Source organism: Elaeis guineensis, chromosome 10, assembly GCF_000442705.2.
Source record: "Elaeis guineensis isolate ETL-2024a chromosome 10, EG11, whole genome shotgun sequence".
NCBI lineage: Eukaryota > Viridiplantae > Streptophyta > Magnoliopsida > Arecales > Arecaceae > Elaeis > Elaeis guineensis.
Window position 1 is genome coordinate 27,844,256 of NC_026002.2, and position 25,985 is coordinate 27,870,240.

The 25,985-nt window shown below is 37.4% G+C and overlaps 1 protein-coding gene across 1 annotated transcript in view; it reads left to right on the forward strand.

Moving 5' to 3' along the window:
- The first annotated feature begins 616 nt into the window (after positions 1–616).
- The window catches only part of LOC105052512 (uncharacterized), a 28,137-nt gene continuing 2,768 nt past the window's right edge, over positions 617–25,985 (forward strand). The window contains exons 1-25 of the mRNA XM_010933343.3: positions 617–822; positions 950–1,145; positions 1,236–1,354; positions 7,715–7,831; positions 7,974–8,120; positions 8,259–8,959; positions 11,600–11,721; positions 11,835–11,926; positions 12,141–12,351; positions 12,475–12,538; positions 14,592–14,740; positions 14,832–14,902; positions 14,990–15,163; positions 15,333–15,404; positions 17,774–17,875; positions 17,962–18,051; positions 22,034–22,109; positions 22,206–22,305; positions 22,406–22,475; positions 22,683–22,862; positions 23,231–23,353; positions 23,441–23,524; positions 23,842–24,026; positions 24,123–24,261; positions 24,354–24,413. Of these exons, the coding sequence (XP_010931645.1) occupies positions 736–822; positions 950–1,145; positions 1,236–1,354; positions 7,715–7,831; positions 7,974–8,120; positions 8,259–8,959; positions 11,600–11,721; positions 11,835–11,926; positions 12,141–12,351; positions 12,475–12,538; positions 14,592–14,740; positions 14,832–14,902; positions 14,990–15,163; positions 15,333–15,404; positions 17,774–17,875; positions 17,962–18,051; positions 22,034–22,109; positions 22,206–22,305; positions 22,406–22,475; positions 22,683–22,862; positions 23,231–23,353; positions 23,441–23,524; positions 23,842–24,026; positions 24,123–24,261; positions 24,354–24,413 (3,531 nt within the window). The 5' untranslated portion in view covers positions 617–735. The remainder of the gene's footprint in view (positions 823–949; positions 1,146–1,235; positions 1,355–7,714; positions 7,832–7,973; positions 8,121–8,258; positions 8,960–11,599; positions 11,722–11,834; positions 11,927–12,140; positions 12,352–12,474; positions 12,539–14,591; positions 14,741–14,831; positions 14,903–14,989; positions 15,164–15,332; positions 15,405–17,773; positions 17,876–17,961; positions 18,052–22,033; positions 22,110–22,205; positions 22,306–22,405; positions 22,476–22,682; positions 22,863–23,230; positions 23,354–23,440; positions 23,525–23,841; positions 24,027–24,122; positions 24,262–24,353; positions 24,414–25,985) is intronic.

The window sequence follows — 25,985 nt, forward strand, 5'->3', positions numbered from 1 at the left end:
ATAGGATATGTATCAAAAAAGCTTATAGCATGTATCAGTCAGCTGTCTAGTTTGTATCATTTACTCATGTACTGTGTACTAATAATTGCTATATTCTAAAAATTATATATTACTTTATCTAGAGAAATATATTGAAATATTGGATAAATATTTTGCTAGATGTGTATCAACTAATTATATACTGTGTACTGATGAATATTAAATTTAATAAATTATATATCAATTTAGCTATACATATGTATTAGATCGTCATTGAGTATGTATTTTAAAAAATTTACGATAGATATTATCTAACTATATATTTAATATATATCATATGATCACGTAGTATATTTCGATAAAAAAATATATATTAAAAATAAAAAATATTTTAATTATGAGATTAATAATTTTATTAATAATTTATTTTGATTTTTGATTTTTGATTTTATTTTTTGTGATCGGTGCCAATTGAAACACGGCAAACTCTGAAGTCCGCACTATATGATATTTTATAGTGTCCACCCCATATGATTTTTGTTCCAATGCATAGATCTACCGCATGTCTCATGTCATGAATAAAAAAATAAAAAAACCCTGTAATTAATACAAAAATATCTCACGTAATAAATAAAAACCATGGCAACCTTTCCACTGCCTCTCGCCATCCCTCCCTCTCTATCGTTTTCGTTCCTCCCTTGCTCTCCCAGCTGAACAGATATCGGCGCGGAGTTGAGGAAGAAATAAGAGGAGACGATGGTCGAGACGAGGCGGAGCTCGGCGTCCGCGAAGCGCGCCTTTTCTTTCCCCTCCCCCTCGTCTCCCTCCACCAAACGCTCCAAGGTGCGATCTTTCCCCTAATTTCTCCCAGTTTTTTTTTTTAATTTTTTATTTGGGGTTTTCTGCCTCGGCTTCCGTCTAATTGGAAGGTTTTGCCGGATTTCTGCCGGGATCCGTGGGATTCGTCCAGGTGGAGGCAACCTCGAAGGCGCACGAGACGGACCCGAGGGAGGAGGCGCCGCCGGGCGCCGAGGACCGCCAGGTCGCGCCTGATCTGCCCGCTGCCGCTGATCCGCCGACGGAGGCCGGCCATGCTTCGCCGGAACAGGAGAAGAGGCCCGAGGATGGGGCGGGGCAGAGTTCCGAGCTTCAATTGCCGACCCAAGGTTCTGCAGTTCTTTACCGTGGAGGGTGGCCGTTTTCCCCCTAATTTTTTGTGCTTTGTTTACAAAGTTCGCCTTTTTACCTTTTTTTAGAGCAAACAGCAAAAGCTGAAGGAGAACAATTGGGGCTGGTGCCGTCGGAACTCCCGAAGAAACGGGTCTTGAAGGTGCAGCCGAAGGCATGGGCGAAACTTCTTTCGCAGTGTTCACAGGTTGGGTTATTATTGTCCTATTTTTTTCTTTCCATGTTCTTAAAGTGTTTTCAATGATGAGATTTTCTGTTAGCCGTTTGAAAGATTTATTCATCTTTTTATTTGCATCGACGGTTCTAGGGAGCATACAAGTTCCTGATTTTCTTTTTATTTTTATTGTTAAAAGAAGAATTCACGATATGCGATGTGGTTTTTGGCTCCCAGGGTGCTTTTTGTTACTAGAAAGAATAAATAAGATTTAAACCATACTAATTGAAAATGCAAGCCTTCGATATACTTTGTGATTGGTGGAAACCTGTTTTGCCTTCAAGTGACTGACTTTACAGCATATAGCGTTACTTTTTGACCGACTCACTTTTTTTGTTTTAGGCTTATGAAAAACTAGCTTATAACCCCATGCCATCCACGGGATGTGATTTTTTTGAAAAAATATTTTTATTTTATTAATTTATTAATATCTATTCTATAACATTTTAAAAATAATTAAAATAATAAAAAATATTTTATGCATAGTGTGGATTATAAACTATTTATAAGTATTTTATTTTATTTTTCTAAATTTGGGGTTTCCTACGGGCCTTTTGCCACCTAGCTCCTCTTAAAACCTTCGTCCTCTTCCCGTATTAACATTCGTTCATCTCTGCTTTACTCTTCGCCTCTGGAGCTCACTCTCTCTTCTCTCTTTCCATTTCCATGACGAAGCTTAAGAGGCTCTCGCAAAGCTGAGACCTCATTTGAGATGTCCGAGACTGAGGTTCTTACCTAGGCTATTCGTTCGTTTTGCTCTTCGTCTCCGAAACTCGCTCTCTCTTCTCCCGTTCCATTGCCATGGCGGAGCTCAAGATGCTCTCAGAGAGTTGGGACCTCATCCGGATTGAGCATATCGATGCCCGCTTGCACATCTGCAGCCTCGGCCTCGACTCCGCTCTAGAGGCATGCATTATCTCTGAGGGCATGGTCTGCAAGAGTCCGCTCGTAAGGCAGTTGGTCTCATTCTCTAGCTCATTCGTGAGGGTAAGATCACCAGCCACACCATCCTCCTCCCTGGCCTCATCCTCATCTAGGCTTTCCACCACGCCATCAGTGTCCACTCCAATGAAGAAAAATTCTTCTGATGAACCCAATGAATCCAAATTATCGTTGTTGACCCAAAACAATAGACTAATAGACCAATTATTAGAGTCCGATTCTAGCACCCCGACCCCAAAATGCCAAAACACACCCACACATGCACGTGTGCCAAAAAAAAAGGAAAAAGAAAAGAAAGAAAGAGAAACCACCAACAACTACAACAACTAGGGCACCACAAAATAGCAAGGGGCACATAGGATCTAGTGATGGAATATGCCCACCCACTATTACAACCATTCTTTTTTGTCTTATAGTGACCCCTTTCACCATATTAATTAAACTACTGTAGGAGTTAATCATGTACGGGAAGAGAACATGGTTCTCAGAAAAAGAAAACCCAAGGGGGTTAGATTACATTATCCTTTTTTTACAGGGGGAAGGCAATAATAAGAGCAGTACCCAAATCACCAAAACACTTCATCACACCAATCTATGACCAAGATAGAAGCATCAAGACATTCAATTAGATCTTGTGTTAATAAGTCCTTGAGATCCCATTTTCCCATCTTTCTCCCCTTGACCTCCTACCAAACCCATCCCCAAGTCCTTCCCCATGTACTCTACAAACCCACCAGGTGTAAAGTCCCTACCAAGAATCCTCTACCTAAAGATCGCCATTACATCAAACTCCACCACCCTGCCCCTCGCCACCTCCAAGAAAATTCTCTTCTCCAGCCCCACCTCCTCTACAAACACCGATGCTTTACTGAGTCCAAGAATGCTCCCTCCTATGGCAATCTATGTTGCTCTGCCCACCTCCTCCATCGGTGTTGCCTTCCCTATTACCTCGAACAGCGATGAACTCCTCGCCCCCTCCGACGAAGATCGCTAGCTTCCCGCCTAAGCTCTGACTTCCCAATCGGAGCCGGCACATCGACGGCCCAGCAACCTTTCATTGGTGAATGCAGATGCCTCCTCCTTCCTCAAGCTCTCCCTCTTCGTCGGCGGTGAACCCACCAAACCTCCGGCCATCTGCTCTCTCCGGAGCTTCATCGACGGCCGTTGGCCTCGGCATCATCATCACTTCCCTCTGTAAAGCTCCAGAGTGACTCCTAAGTCCCCATCGCCATGCTCGACTCCTTCCTTAAGCTCTCCCTCTTCATTGCCGTTGAATCCGTCGACCCTTCGGCCATCCGCTCCTCTTGGAACTTCGCCTCCCGATCGCCCTAGTGAGGGCCATGTGTGATTCCACGTTTGCCATATATTGAGACCCACTTTTGCGAGCATTGCGACGTGGCAGACGGTGGCTTGGGAAAAAAATAGACACGTGACGAATGGAGGCTGATGTCTTCATTTTAATATATATATGTGTGTGTGCGCGCGCGCGTATATGTATATATAGATTAGCTAGAGTCTTCAGTTACATGTTGCTCACTGCAGATTGATAGATATGCTTAGATGGGCTTATTCGGTTAATTTGGTAATTAGAATAATTAAGAATTCTGATGATATAGGCAACCAACTGATGTGGGATGAGAGGATGTTAATTTCACCACATTATCAAATTGAGAGATATAAGGAATATGCATGCATGTGAATATGTAAATTTATATGTATATTTGTGCATGAGTGTGTGCATAGAATGCACAACTATGCAAAGATGCGTACATATTTGCATGTAGTCATGTACATTACATAACATATAAATATGCATGTATTCTTGTGGGTGTATAAAAGGGTGATTGAGAGAGACATTGTACATATGCACATGAGTGTGCATGTATGAACAACATGCATGTTTAGTCGTTCCATATATTGAAATGTATAGTTGTATATAACCAACATTTTAGCCTCTTTTTTGGAGTTGAATATATGTATATAACCAACATGCAAGGGCACAGTAGTAAGGTTGCTTTATTGTAACTTGGAGCTCACATGTCTGAAACCCAGAAATAGCCTCTTACACGTGAGAAATTAGGTTGCATAAAGCCAATCCTTCCTAGACCTCGCAATGGCAGGAGCCTCATGCACTATATAGCCCCTTTTTTTTTTTTTTTGATATAGATCCCAGATATGAACGTTTTATGTAAATAAGGATTACATACATATATGTTATCTTTTCTGCATTATATATCCTATTTATCATGTTGACCCATGGAAATTGGTGCCTTTACTACATCAATTTCTCTTCCTCATCTTGTGAGTCTAAACCATCTCTCTCTCCCCCCCTGGACGAAACAAATATTTTCCTAAGCATAGATTAGTGGTATGATGACCATTTTAGTTTTCGTGGGCTTATGTATGCTGTAGGTTTTAATATTAATTTGCTTATATCAATTGTTTAGTTTAAGATTAGAAAACGTAATATTTGATTTATTGTGGCTTATCTGTAGAGGGCAAAATTGTTCTGAACGATAGATAAAAAAAATTATTTGTCTAAGTTTTTCTTTAGATGTAATGGATTTTCTTAATTTCCCATGTGTTTGCTAGGTTAAGAGTTAAGACAGAACGCTTCATATTCTCTAATATGCATGCATTTTGGTAGTTTCAAGTGGGATTTTTCCTTATATATGGGTCTGGTGCTTTGGGAGAATGAATTTTCCATAGGATGATCATGCTAAGCACACTTTATGGAGTAACTTTTGTGCCATCAATTTTTTGGTGGAAAAGTTGGATGGTTGGATAAAGGGATCGTCAAAAATTATTGAGTCAGACCTATCTGTCAATTCTACTTCTTTCCCTTTCCCAGCCCCATATGATGTGTCATCATGAATGAGGAACTATAGGCAGGACAAATTTGTCATTCTTGTCATGGAATTCTGTTCTGGTCCATGTTTTGCTACTAGGCTTTTAAGATCATGAGAAACATGCTAGGTCTTTAGATTACTCTAGGGAACTTGACTTGGTTGATTGATCACTTATTAGTATGAAGTTATGTGGTTGAATAATATGACCGATCCTTGAGTTAGATTTTACTCATCACAAAAGAATACAAAGGATTATTTTCTCTTGGTTGTTTGGGTAAGAGTGAGAGGGACAAACCATTTTTTGGATTATAAGGATGTAGATGGACTTGCTTGAGCTTTCTTGATTGAGCTATAACGTGGGAGTAGAAGGAGAACATAATTTGATGATAAAACTTAGGAGAAGGATGAAACTTTGGGTGCAAAAGAAAAATCTAAAAATTTTGGCGAAAAGAGAATGCCATAGGGAGGTTGATGAATGCAAACTTTGATAATGAGATGGTATAAAAGGGATCAACTTCAATGACAAGGCAACCAGTTTTTTCTTTAAAAACAGAGAGATGATGAGAGTAGAGTTGCAAGATTATGGGGATTGAGCACAAATGAAAGAGATTTTCTTGAGTCATGTTTTAGAGCATGAGTGATGGAAGCAGGATACCATTATTGCCTTGTTTTATAAATATTGGCAAATTATAGGAGGAATAATATTTAAAAGAGTTTGGCTGCTAGGGATTGAAAACTTAAGGAATACCAGTTGATGTTTGAGAAAGTGAAACTGTTGTTTTGAAACACCTTTTTTTAGTACATGGGATTTTTATGGCCTAAATTTGAAGGGTCAGATTGATAACATTATTATTTAGGAGGCAAGGCATTATGGGCTTTGGGAAGGATGAGCTCATGGTGATAGTGTTTAGTGAAGGCTGAGAAATTAGTGCGAGGTTTGATGGTTTCTTGATGTTAATTTATTAAGCTAGGACCTTGATAACAGTAAGAGCAGTATATATTGCACAATTTGATATCAACTAATTTATTGGGGTGAAAGAAAAAGAGTGTTTTCATCATGCATCTTAAAAAATGTTTTTTGGTAGACTTATAGTTCCATAATAAATTAACCTATTTGTGCAAGATGTGAGCAAGAAAAAAGGTAATCATGCAGTGAGCAGTATCTAGAACTCCATCCACGCTCTTTGGCTTGAAGAATTCAAGCGTACTTCAGCAAATAACATGCTAAGATACTTTATGTAATTTTTGTTTGTGTCAGTGGGCTAGCATACTATCTCTAAGAAACAGAAAAGAAAGTGGTGGGAGGATGTGTAACTCTTGTCTGAATGATGTAGAAAGATGAGAGGAGTACCTGAACCAAAAGAGAAATAATATATAAGTCAACTGGCCATTTAGAGAGGAAAACGACCACTGAATTAAATATTCTATCATAGTATTGTGCAAATATAAGTTATGTTTTAAGGAGGCAAATTGAAGAACTTTGAACACATTATTGCCATATGATAGTTGGTCAATTAAAATAATTACTCAGATCAGTGTTGTTGTCCATCTTACATAGTTTACAGGTGTGATGGGTCAACTTGTACTCGGAGCTTGTTTATTCACTTTAAATTCCTGCTGCCCTTTGAAATCACCCTTGTCATGATCTCATTATAAAACCCAAATGAACTTGTTTAACTCATCCTGTAAAAAAGTTCTACAAACAACAATCATCCTCCCCCCTCCTCCTCCACCTCCTTCCCTTTTTCACCACACTCCCACCCTTTTTTTTCAAAAATGACATGTATTTAGCTTTATTACTTTTTTTTTTCTTTTTAGATTTTCAATGATGAATTTGGCTTTTTTTAATGTAACACACCACCTGTGTAGAGTAAACTTGGCCTCCCCTTTAAGCACTAGTGATATCAATTAGAAAGTAATTTCTTTTAATAGCACCGTTATAACAGTCATAACAAATATATTATGGTCCATTATTTATGTAACAAAGGTAGGGATGCGCAGAAACTGTTAAAACAACGGTTATTTAAAGATGGTTTGGGTAAGGGTCTTACATCATTCAGATAGAAAAAGTCACTAAAAATAATTTTCTTTTGTGCTGCCTTTGTATTTATATTAACTAATGATTTTTCTGGGGAAATTCTTTGCAAAAGATGATAAATGGGTTTTGTTTTTGATAAAATGTGAATTGTGATATTTCTCAACATTATATTTTGCGATGCAATGGTAGTTGCATTATGATGATAACATATCACTGCTAATCTTTCACATTCACGTTGTGTTACCGAGTTCTAGACTTATTTTTGTACCTTCTAATTTACTTGCCATTGGGGAGTTTTCCCAGCATGTTTCTATTATTTATCATTTTAACTAATTTTGCTGGATAATGCATGTTTCTTTAGGAATTTTGCTGTTAAATAAGGGGGAAAAATATTTCTGTCTTTAAAGTTTATCTTGGTCATGTTGTGATATGAGTACTTGTAAGATGAGTAACCATCTTAATCTTTGAGTTCACTTTACTTGCATGTCTGATGCTCCTGTCCAGAACCCTCATCTTGTTATCTGTGGTTCTCAATTCACTGTTGGTCAAGGCCCAAGCTGCAACTTATCATTGAAGGATCTGTCTGTCAGCAGGAATCTTTGTAAACTGAAATATCTTGAGGTATAGTCTGGGTTATATTTTTTTTTAAATTATGGTGGAATTACAAGTTGATTGGCTTCAAATTGAAAGTCATACCTTAGCTTATTACACATGCCCTTGACTTATATGAAGTTCATTCCTGTTTTTAATTCTACCATATCAGTGTAGAGGTGCACCAGGGGCCTTGCTTGAAATAGTAGGAAGAAAAGGCATTGTGCAGGTTAATGGAAAAATCATTGAGCAAAACTCGCAAATAATTCTCATGGGAGGGGATGAGGTCATTTTCGGTTCATCCAGGAGGCATGCTTATGTATCCTTTTGTGGTTGTTTCTTTGCATATAGCCACATAATGCATTTTTTAAAAATTTTATATAGATCTGTCTAATTCTGTGCTGAGATATTTACCCCTTTTTTTAATTAGAAAAGTTGTTCCTTGATCTATTGGCAGATTTTTCAACCACTTGCTAATGACAAATTAACTACACCTGCATCATGTTCTGCACCTGGCATTTTGGATGCACAGGATGTTCCTATCAAAGGGATTCAATTTGAGAGCAGATCTGGAGACCCATCAGCTGTTGCTGGTGCGTCAATATTGGCATCTCTATCTAATCATAAGAAAGATCCATCAGTCCTTCCACCAGCATCTAGTGGTGATAATGCTCATCAAGGAGTAGAAAAGCCTGCCCTGCCTTCTGCTTGTGATGTATCAGAGGTTTGTAATTCAGACCTTGATAAGAACTGCGATGCTACGAAGGGCAATACTGTTCATAATGGGAGTACTGAGGTTCCTTCTGGTGATGAGGATGCTGTTGTTTTAGCTACCAATCTTGGTGTTAATGGAGCAACTCAGCATGATACAATTGGTTCAGATGCCCAACTTGATGCAGATATTGGAAAGATTTCTGGTGCAAACTATGAGATAAGGCCGCTTCTGAAGATGATTGCAGGATCATCGACTGCTGAACTGGATTTGACTGGAAGCATATTTAAAGTGTTTGGGGATCAGAGGGAGCTCCTTAGGGATCTTGGTACCCCTGCATCCTTGCCTACCACTAGATGCCAAGCCTTTAAGGATGGTTTGAAACAAGGGATTGTTGATGCTAGTGATATCCAAGTCTCCTTTGAAAGTTTTCCCTATTATCTTAGGTGAGAGCCTTGATTTATATTTATCATGCTTTTGCTTTACTTCATCAGCTACTCCCATTTAACTTATTCTACTGCTTACTTTCTTGGTCTTGTAATGCTTTCTAGTGTTAGATATGTTTTGTCAGCTTAATGAATTATCTTTTCTGCATGCAACTTAGTTTGATTATGCAAACTTGAAAAAGTTATGGTCTTCTATCATTTTTTCTTCATTTAAGTTTGTTTTATGATTTCTTATGGGTGCTTATGCTTCCTCTGGGACAGGAGATGTTAAACTTGTCCAGAAAAATTTTTGAGATTCTTTATGTGGAAGTGTCAATTGGCTATATATTTGTCTGGTATTGATATTAAAAAATTCTATTTTCCACTCATCTTAGCCCCTGTTTTACCGTCCCTGAAATATCAGCTATACAAGCTTATATTAGGCATTATGTAGGACACTGCCTCTTCTATAAACTTGTTTGTCAATGTTTTATTGTTTTTGTTCATTTGTGTGGTATTTTTCTATGTGACAAATTATGCTTATGGTCCACTATTTTGGAAAAAAAATATCTAGAATTTTTTAGGTTAGTACTCTTTGTGGCTCAAAGGAGGGATATAAAAGTTATAAATTTGTCCATCTTCTTGCTTGATAAACTGGACTAGGTTACTTGTATTGCATGGCTGCCACAGGGCTTAGCTAGGATTCCATTGTTTGGGGCCCAGCTATTGGTGACTTAAGGGATAATTTAGAAATTCTCTGTTTCTGTCCATCACATGATCAGTGGGGCTTTAAACATGTCTAACTGCTGTTATGAAAAGTTGCTGAACTGAAGGTAGAAATACTTTCCACATCCATGATATTTCAATGTCTAAGAAAAATGCCTTGCAGTCAAATATCTCATGTTTTCAGGGAAATGGATAATGCATGACATGAGGAATTTAACAATGTCTTTAATACAATGACACCATTTAGACTTATGAAAAAAATGCATGAGAAAAAAGACAAAAAGGTGTGATGTTACTTTTGGTTAGCATTTCTAAATCCTAATATATTAAATATTCACCATACTCATGCTATTGTAAACAAAACTAAAATGGATGCACCTTGTGCATGTTGCAACTTGCAACTGCAAGTTCCTGCATTTTCCTTCTTGAAAATTGTTGATAATCCTCACTTTAGTGTTAGAAAAATCTGCTTCCAGACTTTGTCTGTTTAATATATGTAGAGAAAAAGGCAGTGTTTTGTTAGTCCAATTCGATAATTTAGTGAGCAAAAATGGGGTCAGAAATTTTAGCTACAGTGTTAATTAGGTTGAGAAAGAGACGGAAAACTAATATGATTTACCATGGTTACAAGGTCATTGGAAGGCCTGGTGGTACTGGGTTTCTATTTTGTCGACTAATTTATATGGAAAAGAAATGTTGGATTTTTGGGAGCATGGTTGGTGTAACATCTGTTGGAAGGAGCAGTTCTGGATTTTTTTCCCCTCTTTCTTTAGGTGGCCTTGGCACCCATTATTATTGCTGTTGTTTCTTTTCTTTTCTTTTGTTTTCTTTCCTTTTTCTTTTTCTTTTGGCTTTTTTTTTCTTGGGATCGGGGGTGGGGATTTTGGGGTAGAAGAGTTTCTATTATTGTAAGGAGAATTTCTGAAAGTTTAGTCTTTGGTCCCACCTCTGGTGATTGATCAAATGCAAGCTGTTTAGTATTAAAATATTCGATTTCGCACATTGCGTGGGACTTCTTGAATTTGAACGTAACAGGATCTGGTCTAGTAAAGATGTGATGGCAAAAACTTCCTTGTCTTTGACTTGGTCTGAATATATAATTTTATGAAGTCAAAATCCAATGAGATAATATAGAATTAGCATACTTTCTTCTTAGGTATAGTTCTAAAGTTGGCAGAATACTATTTGATTTTCCCCCTTGTTTGTGTTTTCCCCCCTGACTAAAAGTCCAAGGGCTACAAACGTGGGATCAGTATCAAGTAGTTAAATCCATGGGACCCAAAATTTTGTCAATGCCAATTTATTACCAGTATGCCTATCTTATCATTTGTTATCTTTATAGTTGTAAGGTTTTGTTAGTCTATCTAATTCCTTCTTTTTGATGTAGGATGTACAGCATGATTGTTTTGGGTATATGTAATCACTTCTTCAACATGATTCTCCAAATTGACAAATTATGTAGTTACTGATTCCAGTTCAAAAACCTTTTTTCTTTTTGTTTGTTGATATTGTTGTACTTTAGAATGCATTTACTTTTTTTGTAGACAACAAGCTGATGCATATAGCTGTATATATAGTTGTATAACTGGATGTTCTTTCTTGAGATGCTGTAAAACCACATTACTGGTTGCTGGAGCTTTATACTGATGACTGTACCATCTCCATGCTTACTAACTTCCAACTTCAACTTTCCATTCCAACATCTTCCCTCAAAAAAAAAGAAAAAAAGAAAAACTTTCATTCCAGCATCGTCAGATTTCTTGTTAATTTTCTGTCTGTCATAAATCGGTACATGACTAAGCTCATGTGTATATTGGATGCTTGTCCTCCTACCTTATGTTGTTATCAGCTGAACATTTTTTTCGTTGTTGAAGTCATTTCTCAGCAATTCTTTGGATAATTTAACCTTCTTTAATTTTATGTCATTACATACAGTGAGAATACAAAAAATGTGCTTCTATCATGTGCATACATTCACCTGGAATGCAAGGAGTTTATAAAATATGCAACTGAGATTTCATCTGTAAATCCACGAATTCTACTAACTGGTCCAACAGGTATGCAACCCCGCTTTTTTTTCCTGAATGAAATATGTATGCTTCTGTTATTTCTGCTTATGGAGTTTTGTCTGGTTTATATGTTATGGCTTTCTCTGCCAACCCTTTGCTAGGATCTGAAATCTATCAAGAAACTTTGGTAAAGGCCCTTGCAAGACACTTTGGTGCCCGATTACTCATAATAGATTCTCTTCAGCTACCCGGTGTAAGTTTCCCTTTTTTACATTATACATCACATTGTCAATAATTTAACCATTTCTTGTACTAAAGGGAGGAAAAGGGAAAACTGCTTGCAGTTTGAGATAGTATCTTTATTTTCTTGCTTATCATTATCATCACCTTAACATGACAGATGAAACTCTTTTTGAATTTTAATCTTGAGATTATTATGTATTGATCCCTGGAAAAAATGATTCCAGGGTTCATCTTCGAAGGACTCAGAATCCCTAAAAGAAGGTGGCAGGGTCGAGAAAGCAAGCTTCTTTTCTAAGCGTGGTGCAGTTCTTGATCTTAGAAGACCAACTTCTAGTGTAGAGGCTGAGATTATGGGGACATCTATGTTAAATTCCCATTCTTTGCCAAAGCAGGAGGCATCAACAGCATCATCAAAGAAATACACATTTAAAGAAGGCATGCTATGTTTCACTATATTGTTTGAATCAATTTTATTCTGCTTTAGGTAAACAATTTCTTTATAATTTGTTCCTTAGTTTGCACTTTTAACTGATTAAGCTTTTGCATTATGTCACATAGGCGATAGGGTAAGATATATTGGCTCAGGAACTTCATCAGGCTTTCCTCTTCCAGCTCCTCAGATGTATGTTTTCAGTTAACAGATGTTGAAGTTACTTCCAGCTCTTTGGTTTATATATTTTTTTTCTCATCTCACATGTCTGTAGTTTTTTCTTTGTAATTTAAGATTAGCCAGCACTTCTTAACTTCTATAAGCCCCAGAACATGACATTCTAATAGTGTCTGCTTTGCTTTAAGAGTATTCGAAAGTTTACCATTTATTAAATTAATGGTTCAGATATGGGAGTCACATGTGGAGCTTCTTAATTGATTATAGATTGTCAATAACCAGCTTAAAAAGACATTTCTTAAATGCAAATTCACAAGTTTGTGCAGGTTGTTTGGAGAATGAAAACTTGAATCACCGTCAACATGACTTGTCTACTCTAAGATCTGTTTTAAAAGTCAAATTCTGTAGGTCTTTTTTAATTGGGAGCAAGTCTCGATATGATGTTTCAACATCCTTCTAGGAGGTTTTTTGTTTTCTAGCCTTATCTTTTCATGCCTCACAGCACAAGCACATTTTTTTCCCCTTTGTTTGTCTTGTCTTTTTTGCACATTATCAAACTATCTCATACAATTGCGCATCATTTTGTCCTCTTCCTATCTCGTTTCATGCAGTTGCCTATGACGTTATCCTCTGCCTACCTTACCAGAGCTTCCTTTATGCACTAAATTTATTTCTGCTCATCCTATTATTGCCACACATCCTGCTATGCATTTTTTAAATCTTTAAAAGATATTGTTATGTTAGTTAGAAAATCAAACATCTTTCCTAAACATTCCCATCTTTGCTATTGGTTGCTCCATTTTAGGCAAATAGTTGAATTTTCCTCCATTTTGATGTTTGGCAAATACTTTTGTTCACATCATCAATGTCTGTGTTGCTTGTTTTTATTTTGTGCATGCAGTAAGTCTTTTAATTTTATTATATCATCATGCAAATGCTTATAGGTTTGCTTTTAAATGTCAGACAACATAGATTAATGGTCAACTAGTTTCAGAAGGAAAGGAAAAGGTAACTCTCTGAATCTTGATAAAGGATGACTAGGTGGTTCTAGTTCCTTCTAGACCAAAACTACTGTTAGACCAATCGCGAATTTGAGGGGTTGTCCAGAGGCTGTAAAAGGTTGGTCCATGTTCTATCTTTGTCAGGCTGGCCTTTTGTATAAATACTGCTTTGTGTTTGTTGTGTGTGTCTGTACAAGTGCTTTTTCTTCTTCTTCTTCTTCTTCTTCTTCTTCTTGGGGTGGGGGAGGGGGGAGGTGGGCAGTGGTGGGTGAATGATACCAACCCACCCTATAATGTAAATGTTCAAGGGTACTGATGATTAATTCTGCTGGTCCCCTAGTTAGATGGAACTTCATCCTATTTTAGTTTTAATTTTAGGGCAATTAGTTTAATTAAGTGCTGTACTAAAAATAATAAATACATGTAACCTTAGCTAGAAAATTATGATAATCAAAGATTTTTACTAGCTTGAGCATGAGGTGGCTTTCCTGGGTCATAATCCTTGAGATAGTAAATGCTCCATTAAGGCTCGTGGACTTGGTATTGGAACCTGTGCTGGTTGCCAGCCGGTACAGTATGGTACCATATCATATGAAATTGTACCATACCATATTGATAATAAAAAAATAAAAAAAATCCCACCACTGGCACTTAAAAAAAAAAAAAAAGAAATCGGGCCGATCCGGCCCTGAACCGGACTAAACCGCCCAGTATCAGATGGTTCGGTTCGATACCATACTGAACCGACCAGTTTGGTCCTGAACCGGACCGCCTCCCCACTGGTACGGTTCGGTACGGGATATACCGGCCGGTTCGGGTCGGTATGGAATACTATGTGCTCTATAATATATGGCTAACCTATCCCAGCATTAAGCATCTTTCTGAACAAAAATATTGCTGATTGTCACGTAGTTGTATTTTAAGAATCAATGCTGACATTTTTGCACAGAAATCTCTTATTTCATTTGCTCATTCCTGATTTTTCACTCTGCTGTTTTTGGTTTAAGTATAAATGTGCTGTTAGTGTGGTGCGAAGTTCGCTTATTTGTTGTTTTGTTTGTTAACAGTGGTCCAAATTATGGTTATCGAGGTAAAGTTGTTCTTGCTTTTGAGGAAAACGGAGCCTCCAAAATTGGAGTTAGATTCGATAAGCAAATTCCTGAGGGTAACGATCTTGGTGGGCTATGCGAGGAAGATCATGGCTTCTTTTGCACTGGTGATTCTCAAATTATATTTTTTTTCTTCACCATTTAACATTTTTGTGTTTCTTTCCCTCGATAAAATGTGTTTCTTCTTCTTCTATTCAGCTGATTTGCTCCGCCCAGATTTTTCTGGAGGTGAAGACATTGAAAGGCTTGGCATCAATGAGTTACTAGAGGTGTGTTCTGTTACTTTTTCAAATTTAGTGATGTATCTGAAATTCATTTTTGCAGTTCCTTGTTGTTTATTGCATTTTGTTTTACAGGTTGTATCTGAAGAAAGTAAAAATGGTCCTTTAATCATTCTAATAAAGGACATAGAGAAATCTATGGCTGGAGGTACAGAAACATATTTAACTTTGAAGAGTAAGCTTGAATTCATGCCTGCAGGTGTTCTAATTATGGGTTCCCATACCCAGATAGACAACCGCAAAGAGAAGGTAGCACTGTGATTTATTCGTGTTCAGTTCGTTGTGGGCATTTTGCTTGTGGAACTGAATATTTTTTGTTGGTGCTTAGAAAAGTAGGAGAAAAGTTAATGATGGTGTATTATCCATCTAGCTGAACTCAAATTGTGTTACTTGATTTGTTCCTATTACTATTTTGCAGTCACATCCTGGAGGTCTTCTCTTCACAAAATTTGGAAGCAACCAGACAGCACTGCTTGACTTTGCTTTCCCGGTATTCTAACTTGGGTCAAACTTGTACAACATCTAGCTTGCATACTAGGCATCATTATGTTGTGCTTTTTTCTTTGACGTGTTTGAATTTGGATTTTTTTTTTTTAATGCATTCCTTACTATCTAAGATTCACTTATTCCACTTTTGATGGAAACTTAGCGTATGTAATGGTTTTTTTGCCCATGCAATAAATCATCTAACTTTTCTAGCTTGGTCTCATTTGTGTGTTCCATAATTTCGTCATTCCTGTTCTCAGCCAGTGCAACAGATGCTGACATATACCGTTTTATGCTGCAGTAGATTCTATAAAATTGTTTTGTGCTTATTCGTACCATAGCAGTTTTGTCTATTTCTTTTAAGTGTTGCATCAGTGCTTCAAATGTCGATTTTCTTGATGTCTTGCACTTGGAAATTCCCTGACACATGGATGTTTCATATTTTCAAATGATGATGTCATCATCTTTTGATGTTTGCTGGTGGTACGTCAGAAAATGATACTGCATATAGTGAAAAAATGTCTTATTCATTTCAGTTTAGGCTGTGTTATCTGGGATTCTCATGTCCACCTTGAAGAATCTGTATTGGTTTGGTATCCACAAGCAAGATGTGCATTAGAATACGATGTTAGGTACTTGTCAATTGCTCTGGTTATATGTTTTAGAGAGCAATGGATAGTTGGGTTTTCCAGTGAGTTTGACCCACCATAATTATGTTGGAAGTAGGCTTTTATTGTTTTTGTAGCTTGTTTCAAGGTATTAGAATAATAACTGTGAACCATGCATCTTGTACCCTTGAGCTAATTTTGGAGTTTGAATGAGGAATACAGAAGTATCTTAACAAATAATAATCTTTTAATATTTCAATTGTGAAGAAAATTTAATGTATGTAATATGCTATGTTAATTTTATTTTTTTTGGCATGTTATCTGTATTATCTTTCCCCCCTTTTGTTGAGTCAAACAGTTGAACATATGTCCCTATGCAATTTTGACATCCATGTTGATGCAACAGGTGGCTGATCCAATTGGTTATTTATTAGAAATGCGAGCCTTTACATACATATGCACCCATGTCCTCCATTTTGCATGTGGTTTCCTGCCATGTTTGTTAAATTTTTAATTTTGTGATCTTATTTAATTAGTAATGATGTTCTTTCCTGATATTGATTATGCGTGAATAAAATCTGTCAACAATAATTATAGATATTATATCTGATAAAAAACACATGTATTAGCAACCATAAGTTTTTGGGTTCAAGCCTATCTTAACCATAAAACTGCTTCCAAATTAAATTAGGAGGCCAAAAGCCAAATTGGTTTTTGACTGAAAATGGTAGATAACATGTGTAAGAGGATGATTAAGAGTTTGATAACAGGAACAATGTAAAGAAACATTTTCTGACATAACAATGTGGGCAATGTGGATATTTGTTCCTGCGAATATTCCATGCTGCTCTAGTGATAAGAATAAATATACTATCTTGATTGATGCTGGTTATATCATTGAAGCATTGTCCTGGTTTATTGTCTAAGAAATTCAGTGTCATCACTTCTAGTCTGCTCTGGCAGAAAAATGAAGTTAGACTTAGTGATTTAATAATAATTTAGACATCTCATAATGCTGATACTGTTAAGTTCCTGTCTGCTTTTTTTTATTAGAGTGGAAATAGGTATTTTGCTGAATGGTTTCAATATACATTGAGAACTGAGTCATCATTCCAACATCATTGTGGACAATTATGTTGTTAGTTAGGATTATTTTAGATACATCAGACTAGGCTAAGATGGGCCTAAGAAAGAAAACTGATTGTTGTTCCCTTTTCCTTCTTAATTGGCAATAGCAAGGTTCACTGTATTGGTTGGTATTGTACTGCACCATGTGTACTGTATGTACTGTCTTGTTACCGAACCAGTATGCAATCTCATACCATATCGATACTCTACGCCTCACAGTCTTAGACTGTACTGTGTATTGGTATTGTAATAGGATGGTACGAGTATGGAGTCCGGTACTGAGACGGCAAACCTGCAATATAATAAGTATGAATTGCTAGCCACATACTTGCATTTGGCCCACCCCAACCATCCATCGTAATACTAGTAGTTTACTGTCCAACTTCCCCTCTTTTGTCATGGATTTCTGATCATCCTGCATTGGATTTTGTGCCTGAATTGAACTCATCAGTTGTTCCCTTCATGTTACCCCTGAATTGATTGGTAGGCCACTGGTCTAGCTGTTGATAAGATGAAATCTGAAGTCACCTGAGTGTTGTTTCTATTTACCTTGATGGACCAATGACAGCAATGTTTTGTGGTCTTTTCCTTTCTGCTTGGTACGGTTTTAATGTATAAATCTTCTGGAGCTGTGCAGGATAACTTTGGTAGGCTTCATGAGAGAAGCAAAGAAATTCCGAAGACCATGAAGCAGCTCACTAGATTATTTCCTAATAAAGTTTCTATCCAACTTCCACAGGTTTAATTTTGGCACCTTATTATGTTATTGCAGTTACACTTTATACCTTGTAAAATGTATTTCTTGATATGTTTAAAATATGGCAGGACGAAGCCCAACTTTTAGATTGGAAACAACAATTGGAGCGTGATGTTGAAATTCTGAAGGCCAAATCCAATATTCTTAGCATCCGTTCTGTAAGATTTGATAACTTGTGAAAATTGAGGGTGCTCATCCAGTTCTTTCATTTCCTTTTTAGTTTGTTTATTTCAAGAGATTAATTTTTTTGTTCTTTTTAATGCTGATAACTTCTCCTACGTCACTACATCACCGTTATCAAAAAAGAGAGAGGTTCTCTTCACCTTGTTTGCTATTCTGCTTAATGCTATATCTCCATTTTGAGAAGTTCTGGATGTTTTAGAATGGTGCGAGATTGCATTCTATGTTCATGGTGTAAAAGCATAACCTTCATTTTATAAAAAAATCTTGCCACATAAATCCAATAGATGGAAGATCTCCCCCTTCTAGAAGTTCACTTAAACTGTCTTGGTCTGTTTTGCTGAGTACTATTTGTGACATTTGTTTATCTTGCTGTATTTGTTTATTCTATGTGAATCAATACATAGGTGGCATGCATAGAGTCTATATAAATGTGATCTCAGTTAGGGTTTTAATTGAGCCAAACGTGATCAAACCTGGGTCTACGGTTTTTTGAACCATCCCGAATCGGACGGTTTAAGCCATGCCGAACAGTACTGGCAGGAAATCGGTCTAGTTCCGGCGTACAAAATGGCATGGCGGAGTCTCAGATGGAGGGAGAAGAAATAGAGGAAGAGAGGGGGGTTGGAGAGGGAGAGCTCGGTAATGGCAGAGGGAGGGAAGGAGATAGGGAGACCAGGAGATCGGGATTATCGGATCACCAGAGGGACACCGACGCCGATGTGACTTCTTCAATAGCCGGTAAGCGAGCGTCGAGGGCAGTCGAGGTCGGACAAGCTGAGGACGGCCTCCGCCCTCCTCCCATGTGGAATAGGGGTTTATCTTTGTTCTATATATATATATATATATTTGGTTTTTAACGGGCGAAGTCGGCAACTTGGTTGCTGACTTCACCTTTTTTTTTTTTTTTTTTTATTTCAGTTGAAGTCCGCAAATCGTTTGCCGACTTTCAGTTGAAAATTTTCTTTCTTCAGTGATTCGATGAGTTCACCTCTCTCTTCTTCCCTCCCTCCAGGCATACTGAGCTCAGAAAGAGCTCCAACGGCCTCCTACTTCTTTTTCCTCTCCCTCTTCGCCCCTCTCTCCCTCTCTCTCGCTTCCTCTCTTTCTCCCTCCGTCTCTCCTCTCTTTCTTCTCCCTTTCCTTTTCTCTGCTGTGTCGGTTCGTGCCGGTCTGGTCCGGTACAGATCCATACCGACTCGTATTGCCGGCACGGGTGCCAGTTCCAGTTCGGGGAACCTTGCCTAGGTCTAATCAAGTTAGGCTTGGAATAAATTCTGAGCTCAAAATTTGAGTTCTATCTTAGGTTGTTTATTATTTGATTGGGCCTAAGCATGCCTAATCTTGAACCAAGTCAAACAAGAGCCCATTTGGATCAACTTGATATACTCAACGAGCTGAAGTTGATACAAATTTGTATGAAATTTTAATCAAGCTTGGTTTCAGCCTAGTCAAGGCTCAATTCAAGCTTGAATGGAACTTTAACCTGATTCTAACAAGTTAAATAATCCGCCAAAATTTGAAGTATCCCACTAGTCAAAACCTTCATCATGAATTATAAATTCAAAAGAAACCATTAAGTATACTTCCAAAGATATCATCACTTCAGGAAACATTATTAGTTTCTGTAGGTCATCAAACAAAGATTTATATGTTATCACTCTTTAAAATGTGATAATTTAATAACATATCAGTCAGATTTTATAGGACCTTGATTCCTGGAATATCTTTTGTTGAATCTATCTTGATGTCTTATTATGCATATATGTGCATGCTTGATATTATATATCCAGTTTCAAATCTTATCTACCTCAGCTTGATCAATTTGGGATCAGGCTCGGCCTGAAATTAATTTTGAGCCTCAGAACAGGTTCATTCTAAAGCTCAATTAACTTCAAATCAAGTTTATATTTGAGAGAAACTCTACCTTCTCAGATAAATTGGCAATCTTAATACGATGTCTTACGGCCTTAGTTTAGTTAGCGCAGGTGTTCTGTATTCATTTAATGCATTTGATGCATTGATGAGAATGAAACTCCCTTAAAAACTTCAGCATGTTGGTGTAATTTTTAATTTTGTATGAATTCATTCATAGATGGCATGCATAGAGTGTGTAAATACTTGCACCCTCAATATGGTGTCATGCTCCTCGGGTTTAGGTAGTGCTAGTGTTTTGTATTCATTTCATGCTTCTTTTACAATTGCATTCCCATAAAATTGCTTCTCAAATGTAATGATACTGCAGTCACAATAATTTCACAAATCTTTTGTGGGAGATTTGAACTTCACGGAGCAACTTCTAATGATGTTTTAAATTGGCAATGCAATGAATGCAATTCTTCCCTTATCAGCAAGATCTGCTGTGTGATTACCGGAATCCTGTGATTATGCAATCCCCCTGGCTAGAAAATTTGCTCAGTATTATGTTTCAGTGATCAAATTTTAAGCCAAGGACGAGTGTTCTGAAAATTGAACTTGTTGTCTTTGTCCATTGTTTTCTCATTGAAGACCATTGGCTCCCATGAACATTCCCTTTCCTTCTCTAGTGGTATTGAGCTCCGTCCAATCCTGATCTGACTTTGAGATATCGTATTGGCTATGAGTCACCACCAAATCCAGCCCAATGCTACAATTCAAATTGGTATTGATTGTTACAGCCCTGAGCTATCTCTTTATGGCCTGTATTCTTCATTAATGTCATTTTGATTCTGTGATTACTAGGATTTTAGGTTTCTGTGTTATTTTTCTTTTTTTTGGGTCTAATGGTTGTTTCACTGTTTATAGGCAGGGATTACATTGGTTCTTACAAGCCCCAGCAACATTTCTATGGCTCGTAGATCCCTTCTTTATTATACTGTCTTTTTGATTTTGTGATCTATATGATTTTAGGTTGCTGTGGTTTCCTTTTTCTTTTTTTTGGTCTATTGGTTATTTCACTCTTTATAAGTTGTGATTGATTCTCAAGAATAGAAAAACCTTTCTAAACTCCAATCTGCTTCCCTATAGCCAATTAAGTGTTTTTTCCCTTGTTTGATTTTCAGATGTGCTAGTTTACCTCCCCTTTTAAAACTTTGCTCAACTTGTTGTTTCTTAGGATTTTCCTGTTTTTGTGTGGCCCACATACTAGTTCTCTACATCATGCATTTGTTTCAATGTTCTGTTTTCAGCATGTAGTGGCCTGTAATATCCTCTTGGACAACTAGAATATTTGTTTTAATGGGGAACCTACTTTAACTAGGTTTCTTTTGTTTATTTTTGCTTGCCATATGTAAGACAACCATATATAATTTCACTTCCAATGGGATACCATATACCAATGCAGATATCACTACATATTAATCAATTTCCCATCTGGAATATCACGTGCATTGCATCATTGCCTAATTGGTCTAATCTGGTTAATGAACTCATGTGTGTGGAGGTTGTGATGGTACTGGATGTTATGGACCTTTTTACCCCTCAACTGCTTTGATGGAGAATCATTCCTTCCCTTCGCTCTCCATGTTTCTGAATGGATCTGTGAAGATCTTAAGGAGATACCACTGAAATGGTCATGGTTGTGAAGTAAGTGGAAGTGCTAAATTGACTACAGTGGGCCTTAAGTTGTTGACCTTTATCTGCTATTATGATTTAAATGTTGACCTTTGTCAGCTATTATGCTTTTAAATGTTAGCCTTTATCTGTCGTTGTGCTTTTAGATGCTAACCTTATCTACTATTGTGCTTTTGGTTGTTGACCTTTATCTGCTATTGTGCTTTTAACTGATCTATTAGTTTGTTAAAATAATCTGGCATGGTGTTGCATATGACTGTAGCATGTTATGAAACTAATCTGGCATTAGAACAAGCTTCTTGAATTTGTTATTATGATTGTTAATTTCTTTTCCAAAGTGGTTTGTTGTGATCTATGAATCATCGTTTGCAATCATGTAAATATGCTTCCATTTTCCATGTTCTACAGTTTCTAAACCGGAATGGATTAGACTGTAATGATCTTGAAATGATATCCATAAAGGATCAAACACTTACGAATGAAAGTGAGTATTTTTCTTGGACCTAGTTACTTTTTATCTTGTTATTACTTTACCAGCATGCTTGCTCTTACTATTTTCTTTTTCTTTTTCTTTTTGCAGATGTGGATAAAATAGTTGGCTTTGCACTTAGTCATCACCTTAAGAACAATAAAATTGAAGCATCTGCGAAGGATTCTAAGTTTGTAATTTCCAATGACAGGTCCTTATATGTTTGACAAACGTTGTAGGATATTTATGACATAACCTGAGGCTGACTTTTAGACTCCTGAAATACTAACATTATTGTCAATAACTGGCAGCATTAAGCATGGGCTGTGTATGCTACAAAGCATCCAAAGTGATACCAAGAGTACAAAGAAATCACTCAAGGTCCTTTCTCCTCCCTCCTCTCTGTGTGTGCATTTTTATTCTTTCAACCGCCTCCCTCTGTTTTTGTAAATGTGTGCACATTCGTATGCTATATATGCTCTGGCAATTTGATGCTTTTAGCACGGCTGGTTTGAGCTAATTAATTTTGTTGTACTACACAGTTCAGTTCCTTTATCTATTCTGTATCTTTTGCCTTGAGCATTCTAGGATGTGGTCACTGAAAATGAATTTGAGAAAAGACTTCTAGCTGATGTTATTCCACCTGATGACATTGGAGTTACTTTTGATGACATTGGAGCCTTAGAGAATGTGAAGGACACATTGAAAGAGTTGGTGATGCTTCCTCTACAAAGACCAGAATTGTTCTGCAAAGGACAATTGACAAAGGTATAAGCCTTCTACAGCCCATCCAAATGCTAGCATGCTTCCAAGCTAGCCATTCTTGTAGTCTTGGATAATATTTGCTTTCAAACTTACTCGTTGATGGATAATATTTGCTTGCTGGAAGACAAGCAGCTAAGTTTCCCTGCATTCACAGTCTACAACATCCTGATGATGGTTAAGCTCCCTAGATGTTCTTGTGGTTGTGAAGTATCTTTGATATTTGCATTGGAAGGGTATCAGTTCTTAGCAATGCAAGCTCATTAAACTTAATTTGATATCGAAGGCATAAGTGGCCGATGTAATAGGCTATCTTAGAGTGACAATTTATATTTTAAATCTTGATAACATCAACTTTTCTTCTGTTTTTGCAGCCCTGCAAAGGAATACTGCTCTTTGGTCCTCCTGGTACAGGAAAAACCATGCTTGCTAAAGCTGTTGCAACAGAAGCAGGTGCAAATTTTATCAATATATCAATGTCAAGCATCACCTCTAAGGTATTAATTCATCCAGCATTAGCATTTCTTGTTGATTGCATGTTTTCTTTTTCCTGTCAAATCTAATGCACACGTCATTTGTGACAGTGGTTTGGGGAAGGAGAGAAGTATGTCAAAGCAGTTTTCTCATTAGCAAGCAAAATTGCTCCTAGCGTCATTTTTGTCGATGAGGTAAGTAAATCAGCAGAAACCTTCTTCTTCTCTTCGCTGATAATTGTTTAGAGGGTGAGACTTGGTACGACAGTAAAGTTGCTCTATTCTGACCTGGGTGTCATAGTTTCGAAACCTGGAAACAGCCTCTCCTCATGCAGGGGTTAGGCTGTGTACATCTAAGCATTCCCTGACCTTGCAGTGGTGAGAGCCTTGTGCACTTGGCCACTTCCTCTCTCCCTCCCTTTTCAAAATACTTTCAGGGGCCACTAGTTCTGCTAACGATGGCTTTTGTCTTGTCAATTATTCTTGCTGATTACTTGCATTTCCTTGCACAGGTTGACAGTATGTTGGGCAGGCGAGAAAATCCTGGAGAACATGAAGCCATGCGCAAGATGAAAAATGAATTCATGGTGAACTGGGATGGATTGCGCACAAAAGATAAAGAACGGGTATTGGTGCTTGCTGCCACCAACAGGCCTTTTGACCTTGATGATGCTGTCATAAGGAGGTTTCCTCGGAGGTATTACCGTCATTTGAAGTTGCATGTTGACAAATTTTACAGGTTTACAACTTAATGCTGAGCCTAATGATTTTAATATATGCATATTTTATGCAGATTAATGGTAAACTTACCGGATGCATCAAATAGAGAAAAGATTCTCAGAGTAATATTAGCCAAAGAGGAGCTCGCACCAGATGTTGATTTGGAAGCACTTGCCAATATGACGGATGGATATTCAGGAAGTGACTTGAAGGTTTGTTTGGATTTGACGTTTTGCTGTCTCTTCTTTTAGTGGTTTTGAGAAATCAAGAAAGTTTGAATTTACACTCTATCTCCTGTTCTCAGAATCTGTGTGTAACTGCTGCACATTGCCCCATTAGAGAAATTCTGGAAAAGGAAAAGAAGGTTAGTGTTTGTTCTCTGGCATAATTGGTCAATATCTTCTTTGTTTCTCCTTTATGATATATGTTTAGGTAGTTCTGGTTACATATCTCTAATTTTAAAGGAAATTGGCATGTTTACTTTTGGATGTTCTCATCACATTTGACTTGTCATCTCAGTAAAAATTATTTCAATGTGTATGCATGGAGAGATACGGAAGGGAGTTCCTGCTTTTAGGTGAAGATCCTAACTGGATGTTAGAGCGCAGAAAATTTTTATTAATTCTGCTAAGTTCTGGTCCTGTACATTTGATCATCCCGATAACTGTGTTGGTTGCAGAATCAACTTAGGATGATTGGCCCTCTTGTCCTCATTTGTTTTCTGATCTTTGTTGTGCTTATGCTGTTAAGGTAGAATGCAAACGACTAAACAACGTATGCTTATTCCCAAAAGCTCCATTTTTAAGTCTGTGCCTTCAAATTTATGACTGAAAAATCAACTTTAGGTTTATGTTTTATGCTATTTAAAATTTCTTTCTTTGTTCAAATAAATAATAGCCATTTCACATCTTTGTTCAAATAAATAATAGCCATTTCGTTGTTTTATGCTATTTAAAATTTGTTTTCTGATCTTTGTTGTGCTTATGCTGTTAAGGTAGAATGCAAACGACTAAACAACGTATGCTTATTCCCAAAAGCTCCATTTTTAAGTCCGTGCCTTCAAATTTATACTGAAAAATCAACTTTAGGTTTATGTTTTATGCTATTTAAAATTTCTTTCTTTGTTCAAATAAATAATAGCCATTTCACATCTTTTGAAGTGCATGCACCTCCAACCAATAATCATGACTTGAAATTGTGTTCTTGAATGCATGTAACTTCCATCTAGATCATATTTAGTCTTGGAAAGATATGTGAAAAATCAAAAGTAATGAGTTGTCAAATCATGGTCTATGGAAGGGATGATTTTGCTGCTTGGCTAGCTGCTAGTCTTAAGCTATTTTTTTGTCAATTTGTATGGACACACAAAGACATGCCACTCACCTGTGCACCTCCCCACTTCCTTTCCCCCCAACCTACCTGTCCGCCACCACAAAAAAGAAGAGGAAATATAAGTAAAAACATGGGAAGAAAATAAACATCTTTCTCCCCTTCCCTTGTCCTCTTCCTTGGAACCCTTTTCCTCAATCCTCTTTGATCTCCACAGGATCCGCATCTTAGATCCCCAGTCCTCTAGGCCCAGTGAAATCTGCATTGCCGAGACAAACTCTAGTCCATCCCTGAACTTACTGCTTCGCTTGCTGCCATTCACTTGTGACGAATGGGGTTAGCAGCTGGGAGCTGTGGGGCTGATAGCAATAATGACTGTGGGTGATTGTTGGTGGGGGGGAGGTATGTGTTGTTGGCTTGGTGTGCTAATGTGTTAAATCATTGGTCATATCAGCACTTGAATATGAGATGCAAGGAGTGAGTATATATTATACTACTGCATTCGCATACAGGCTCATGCATGTTTGCATGCTTACCCTGGGAGTGGGGGAGAATTTGTTATATTGATTCATGGCTAATATGCTTTCATCTAGCTCTGCAGTCATGT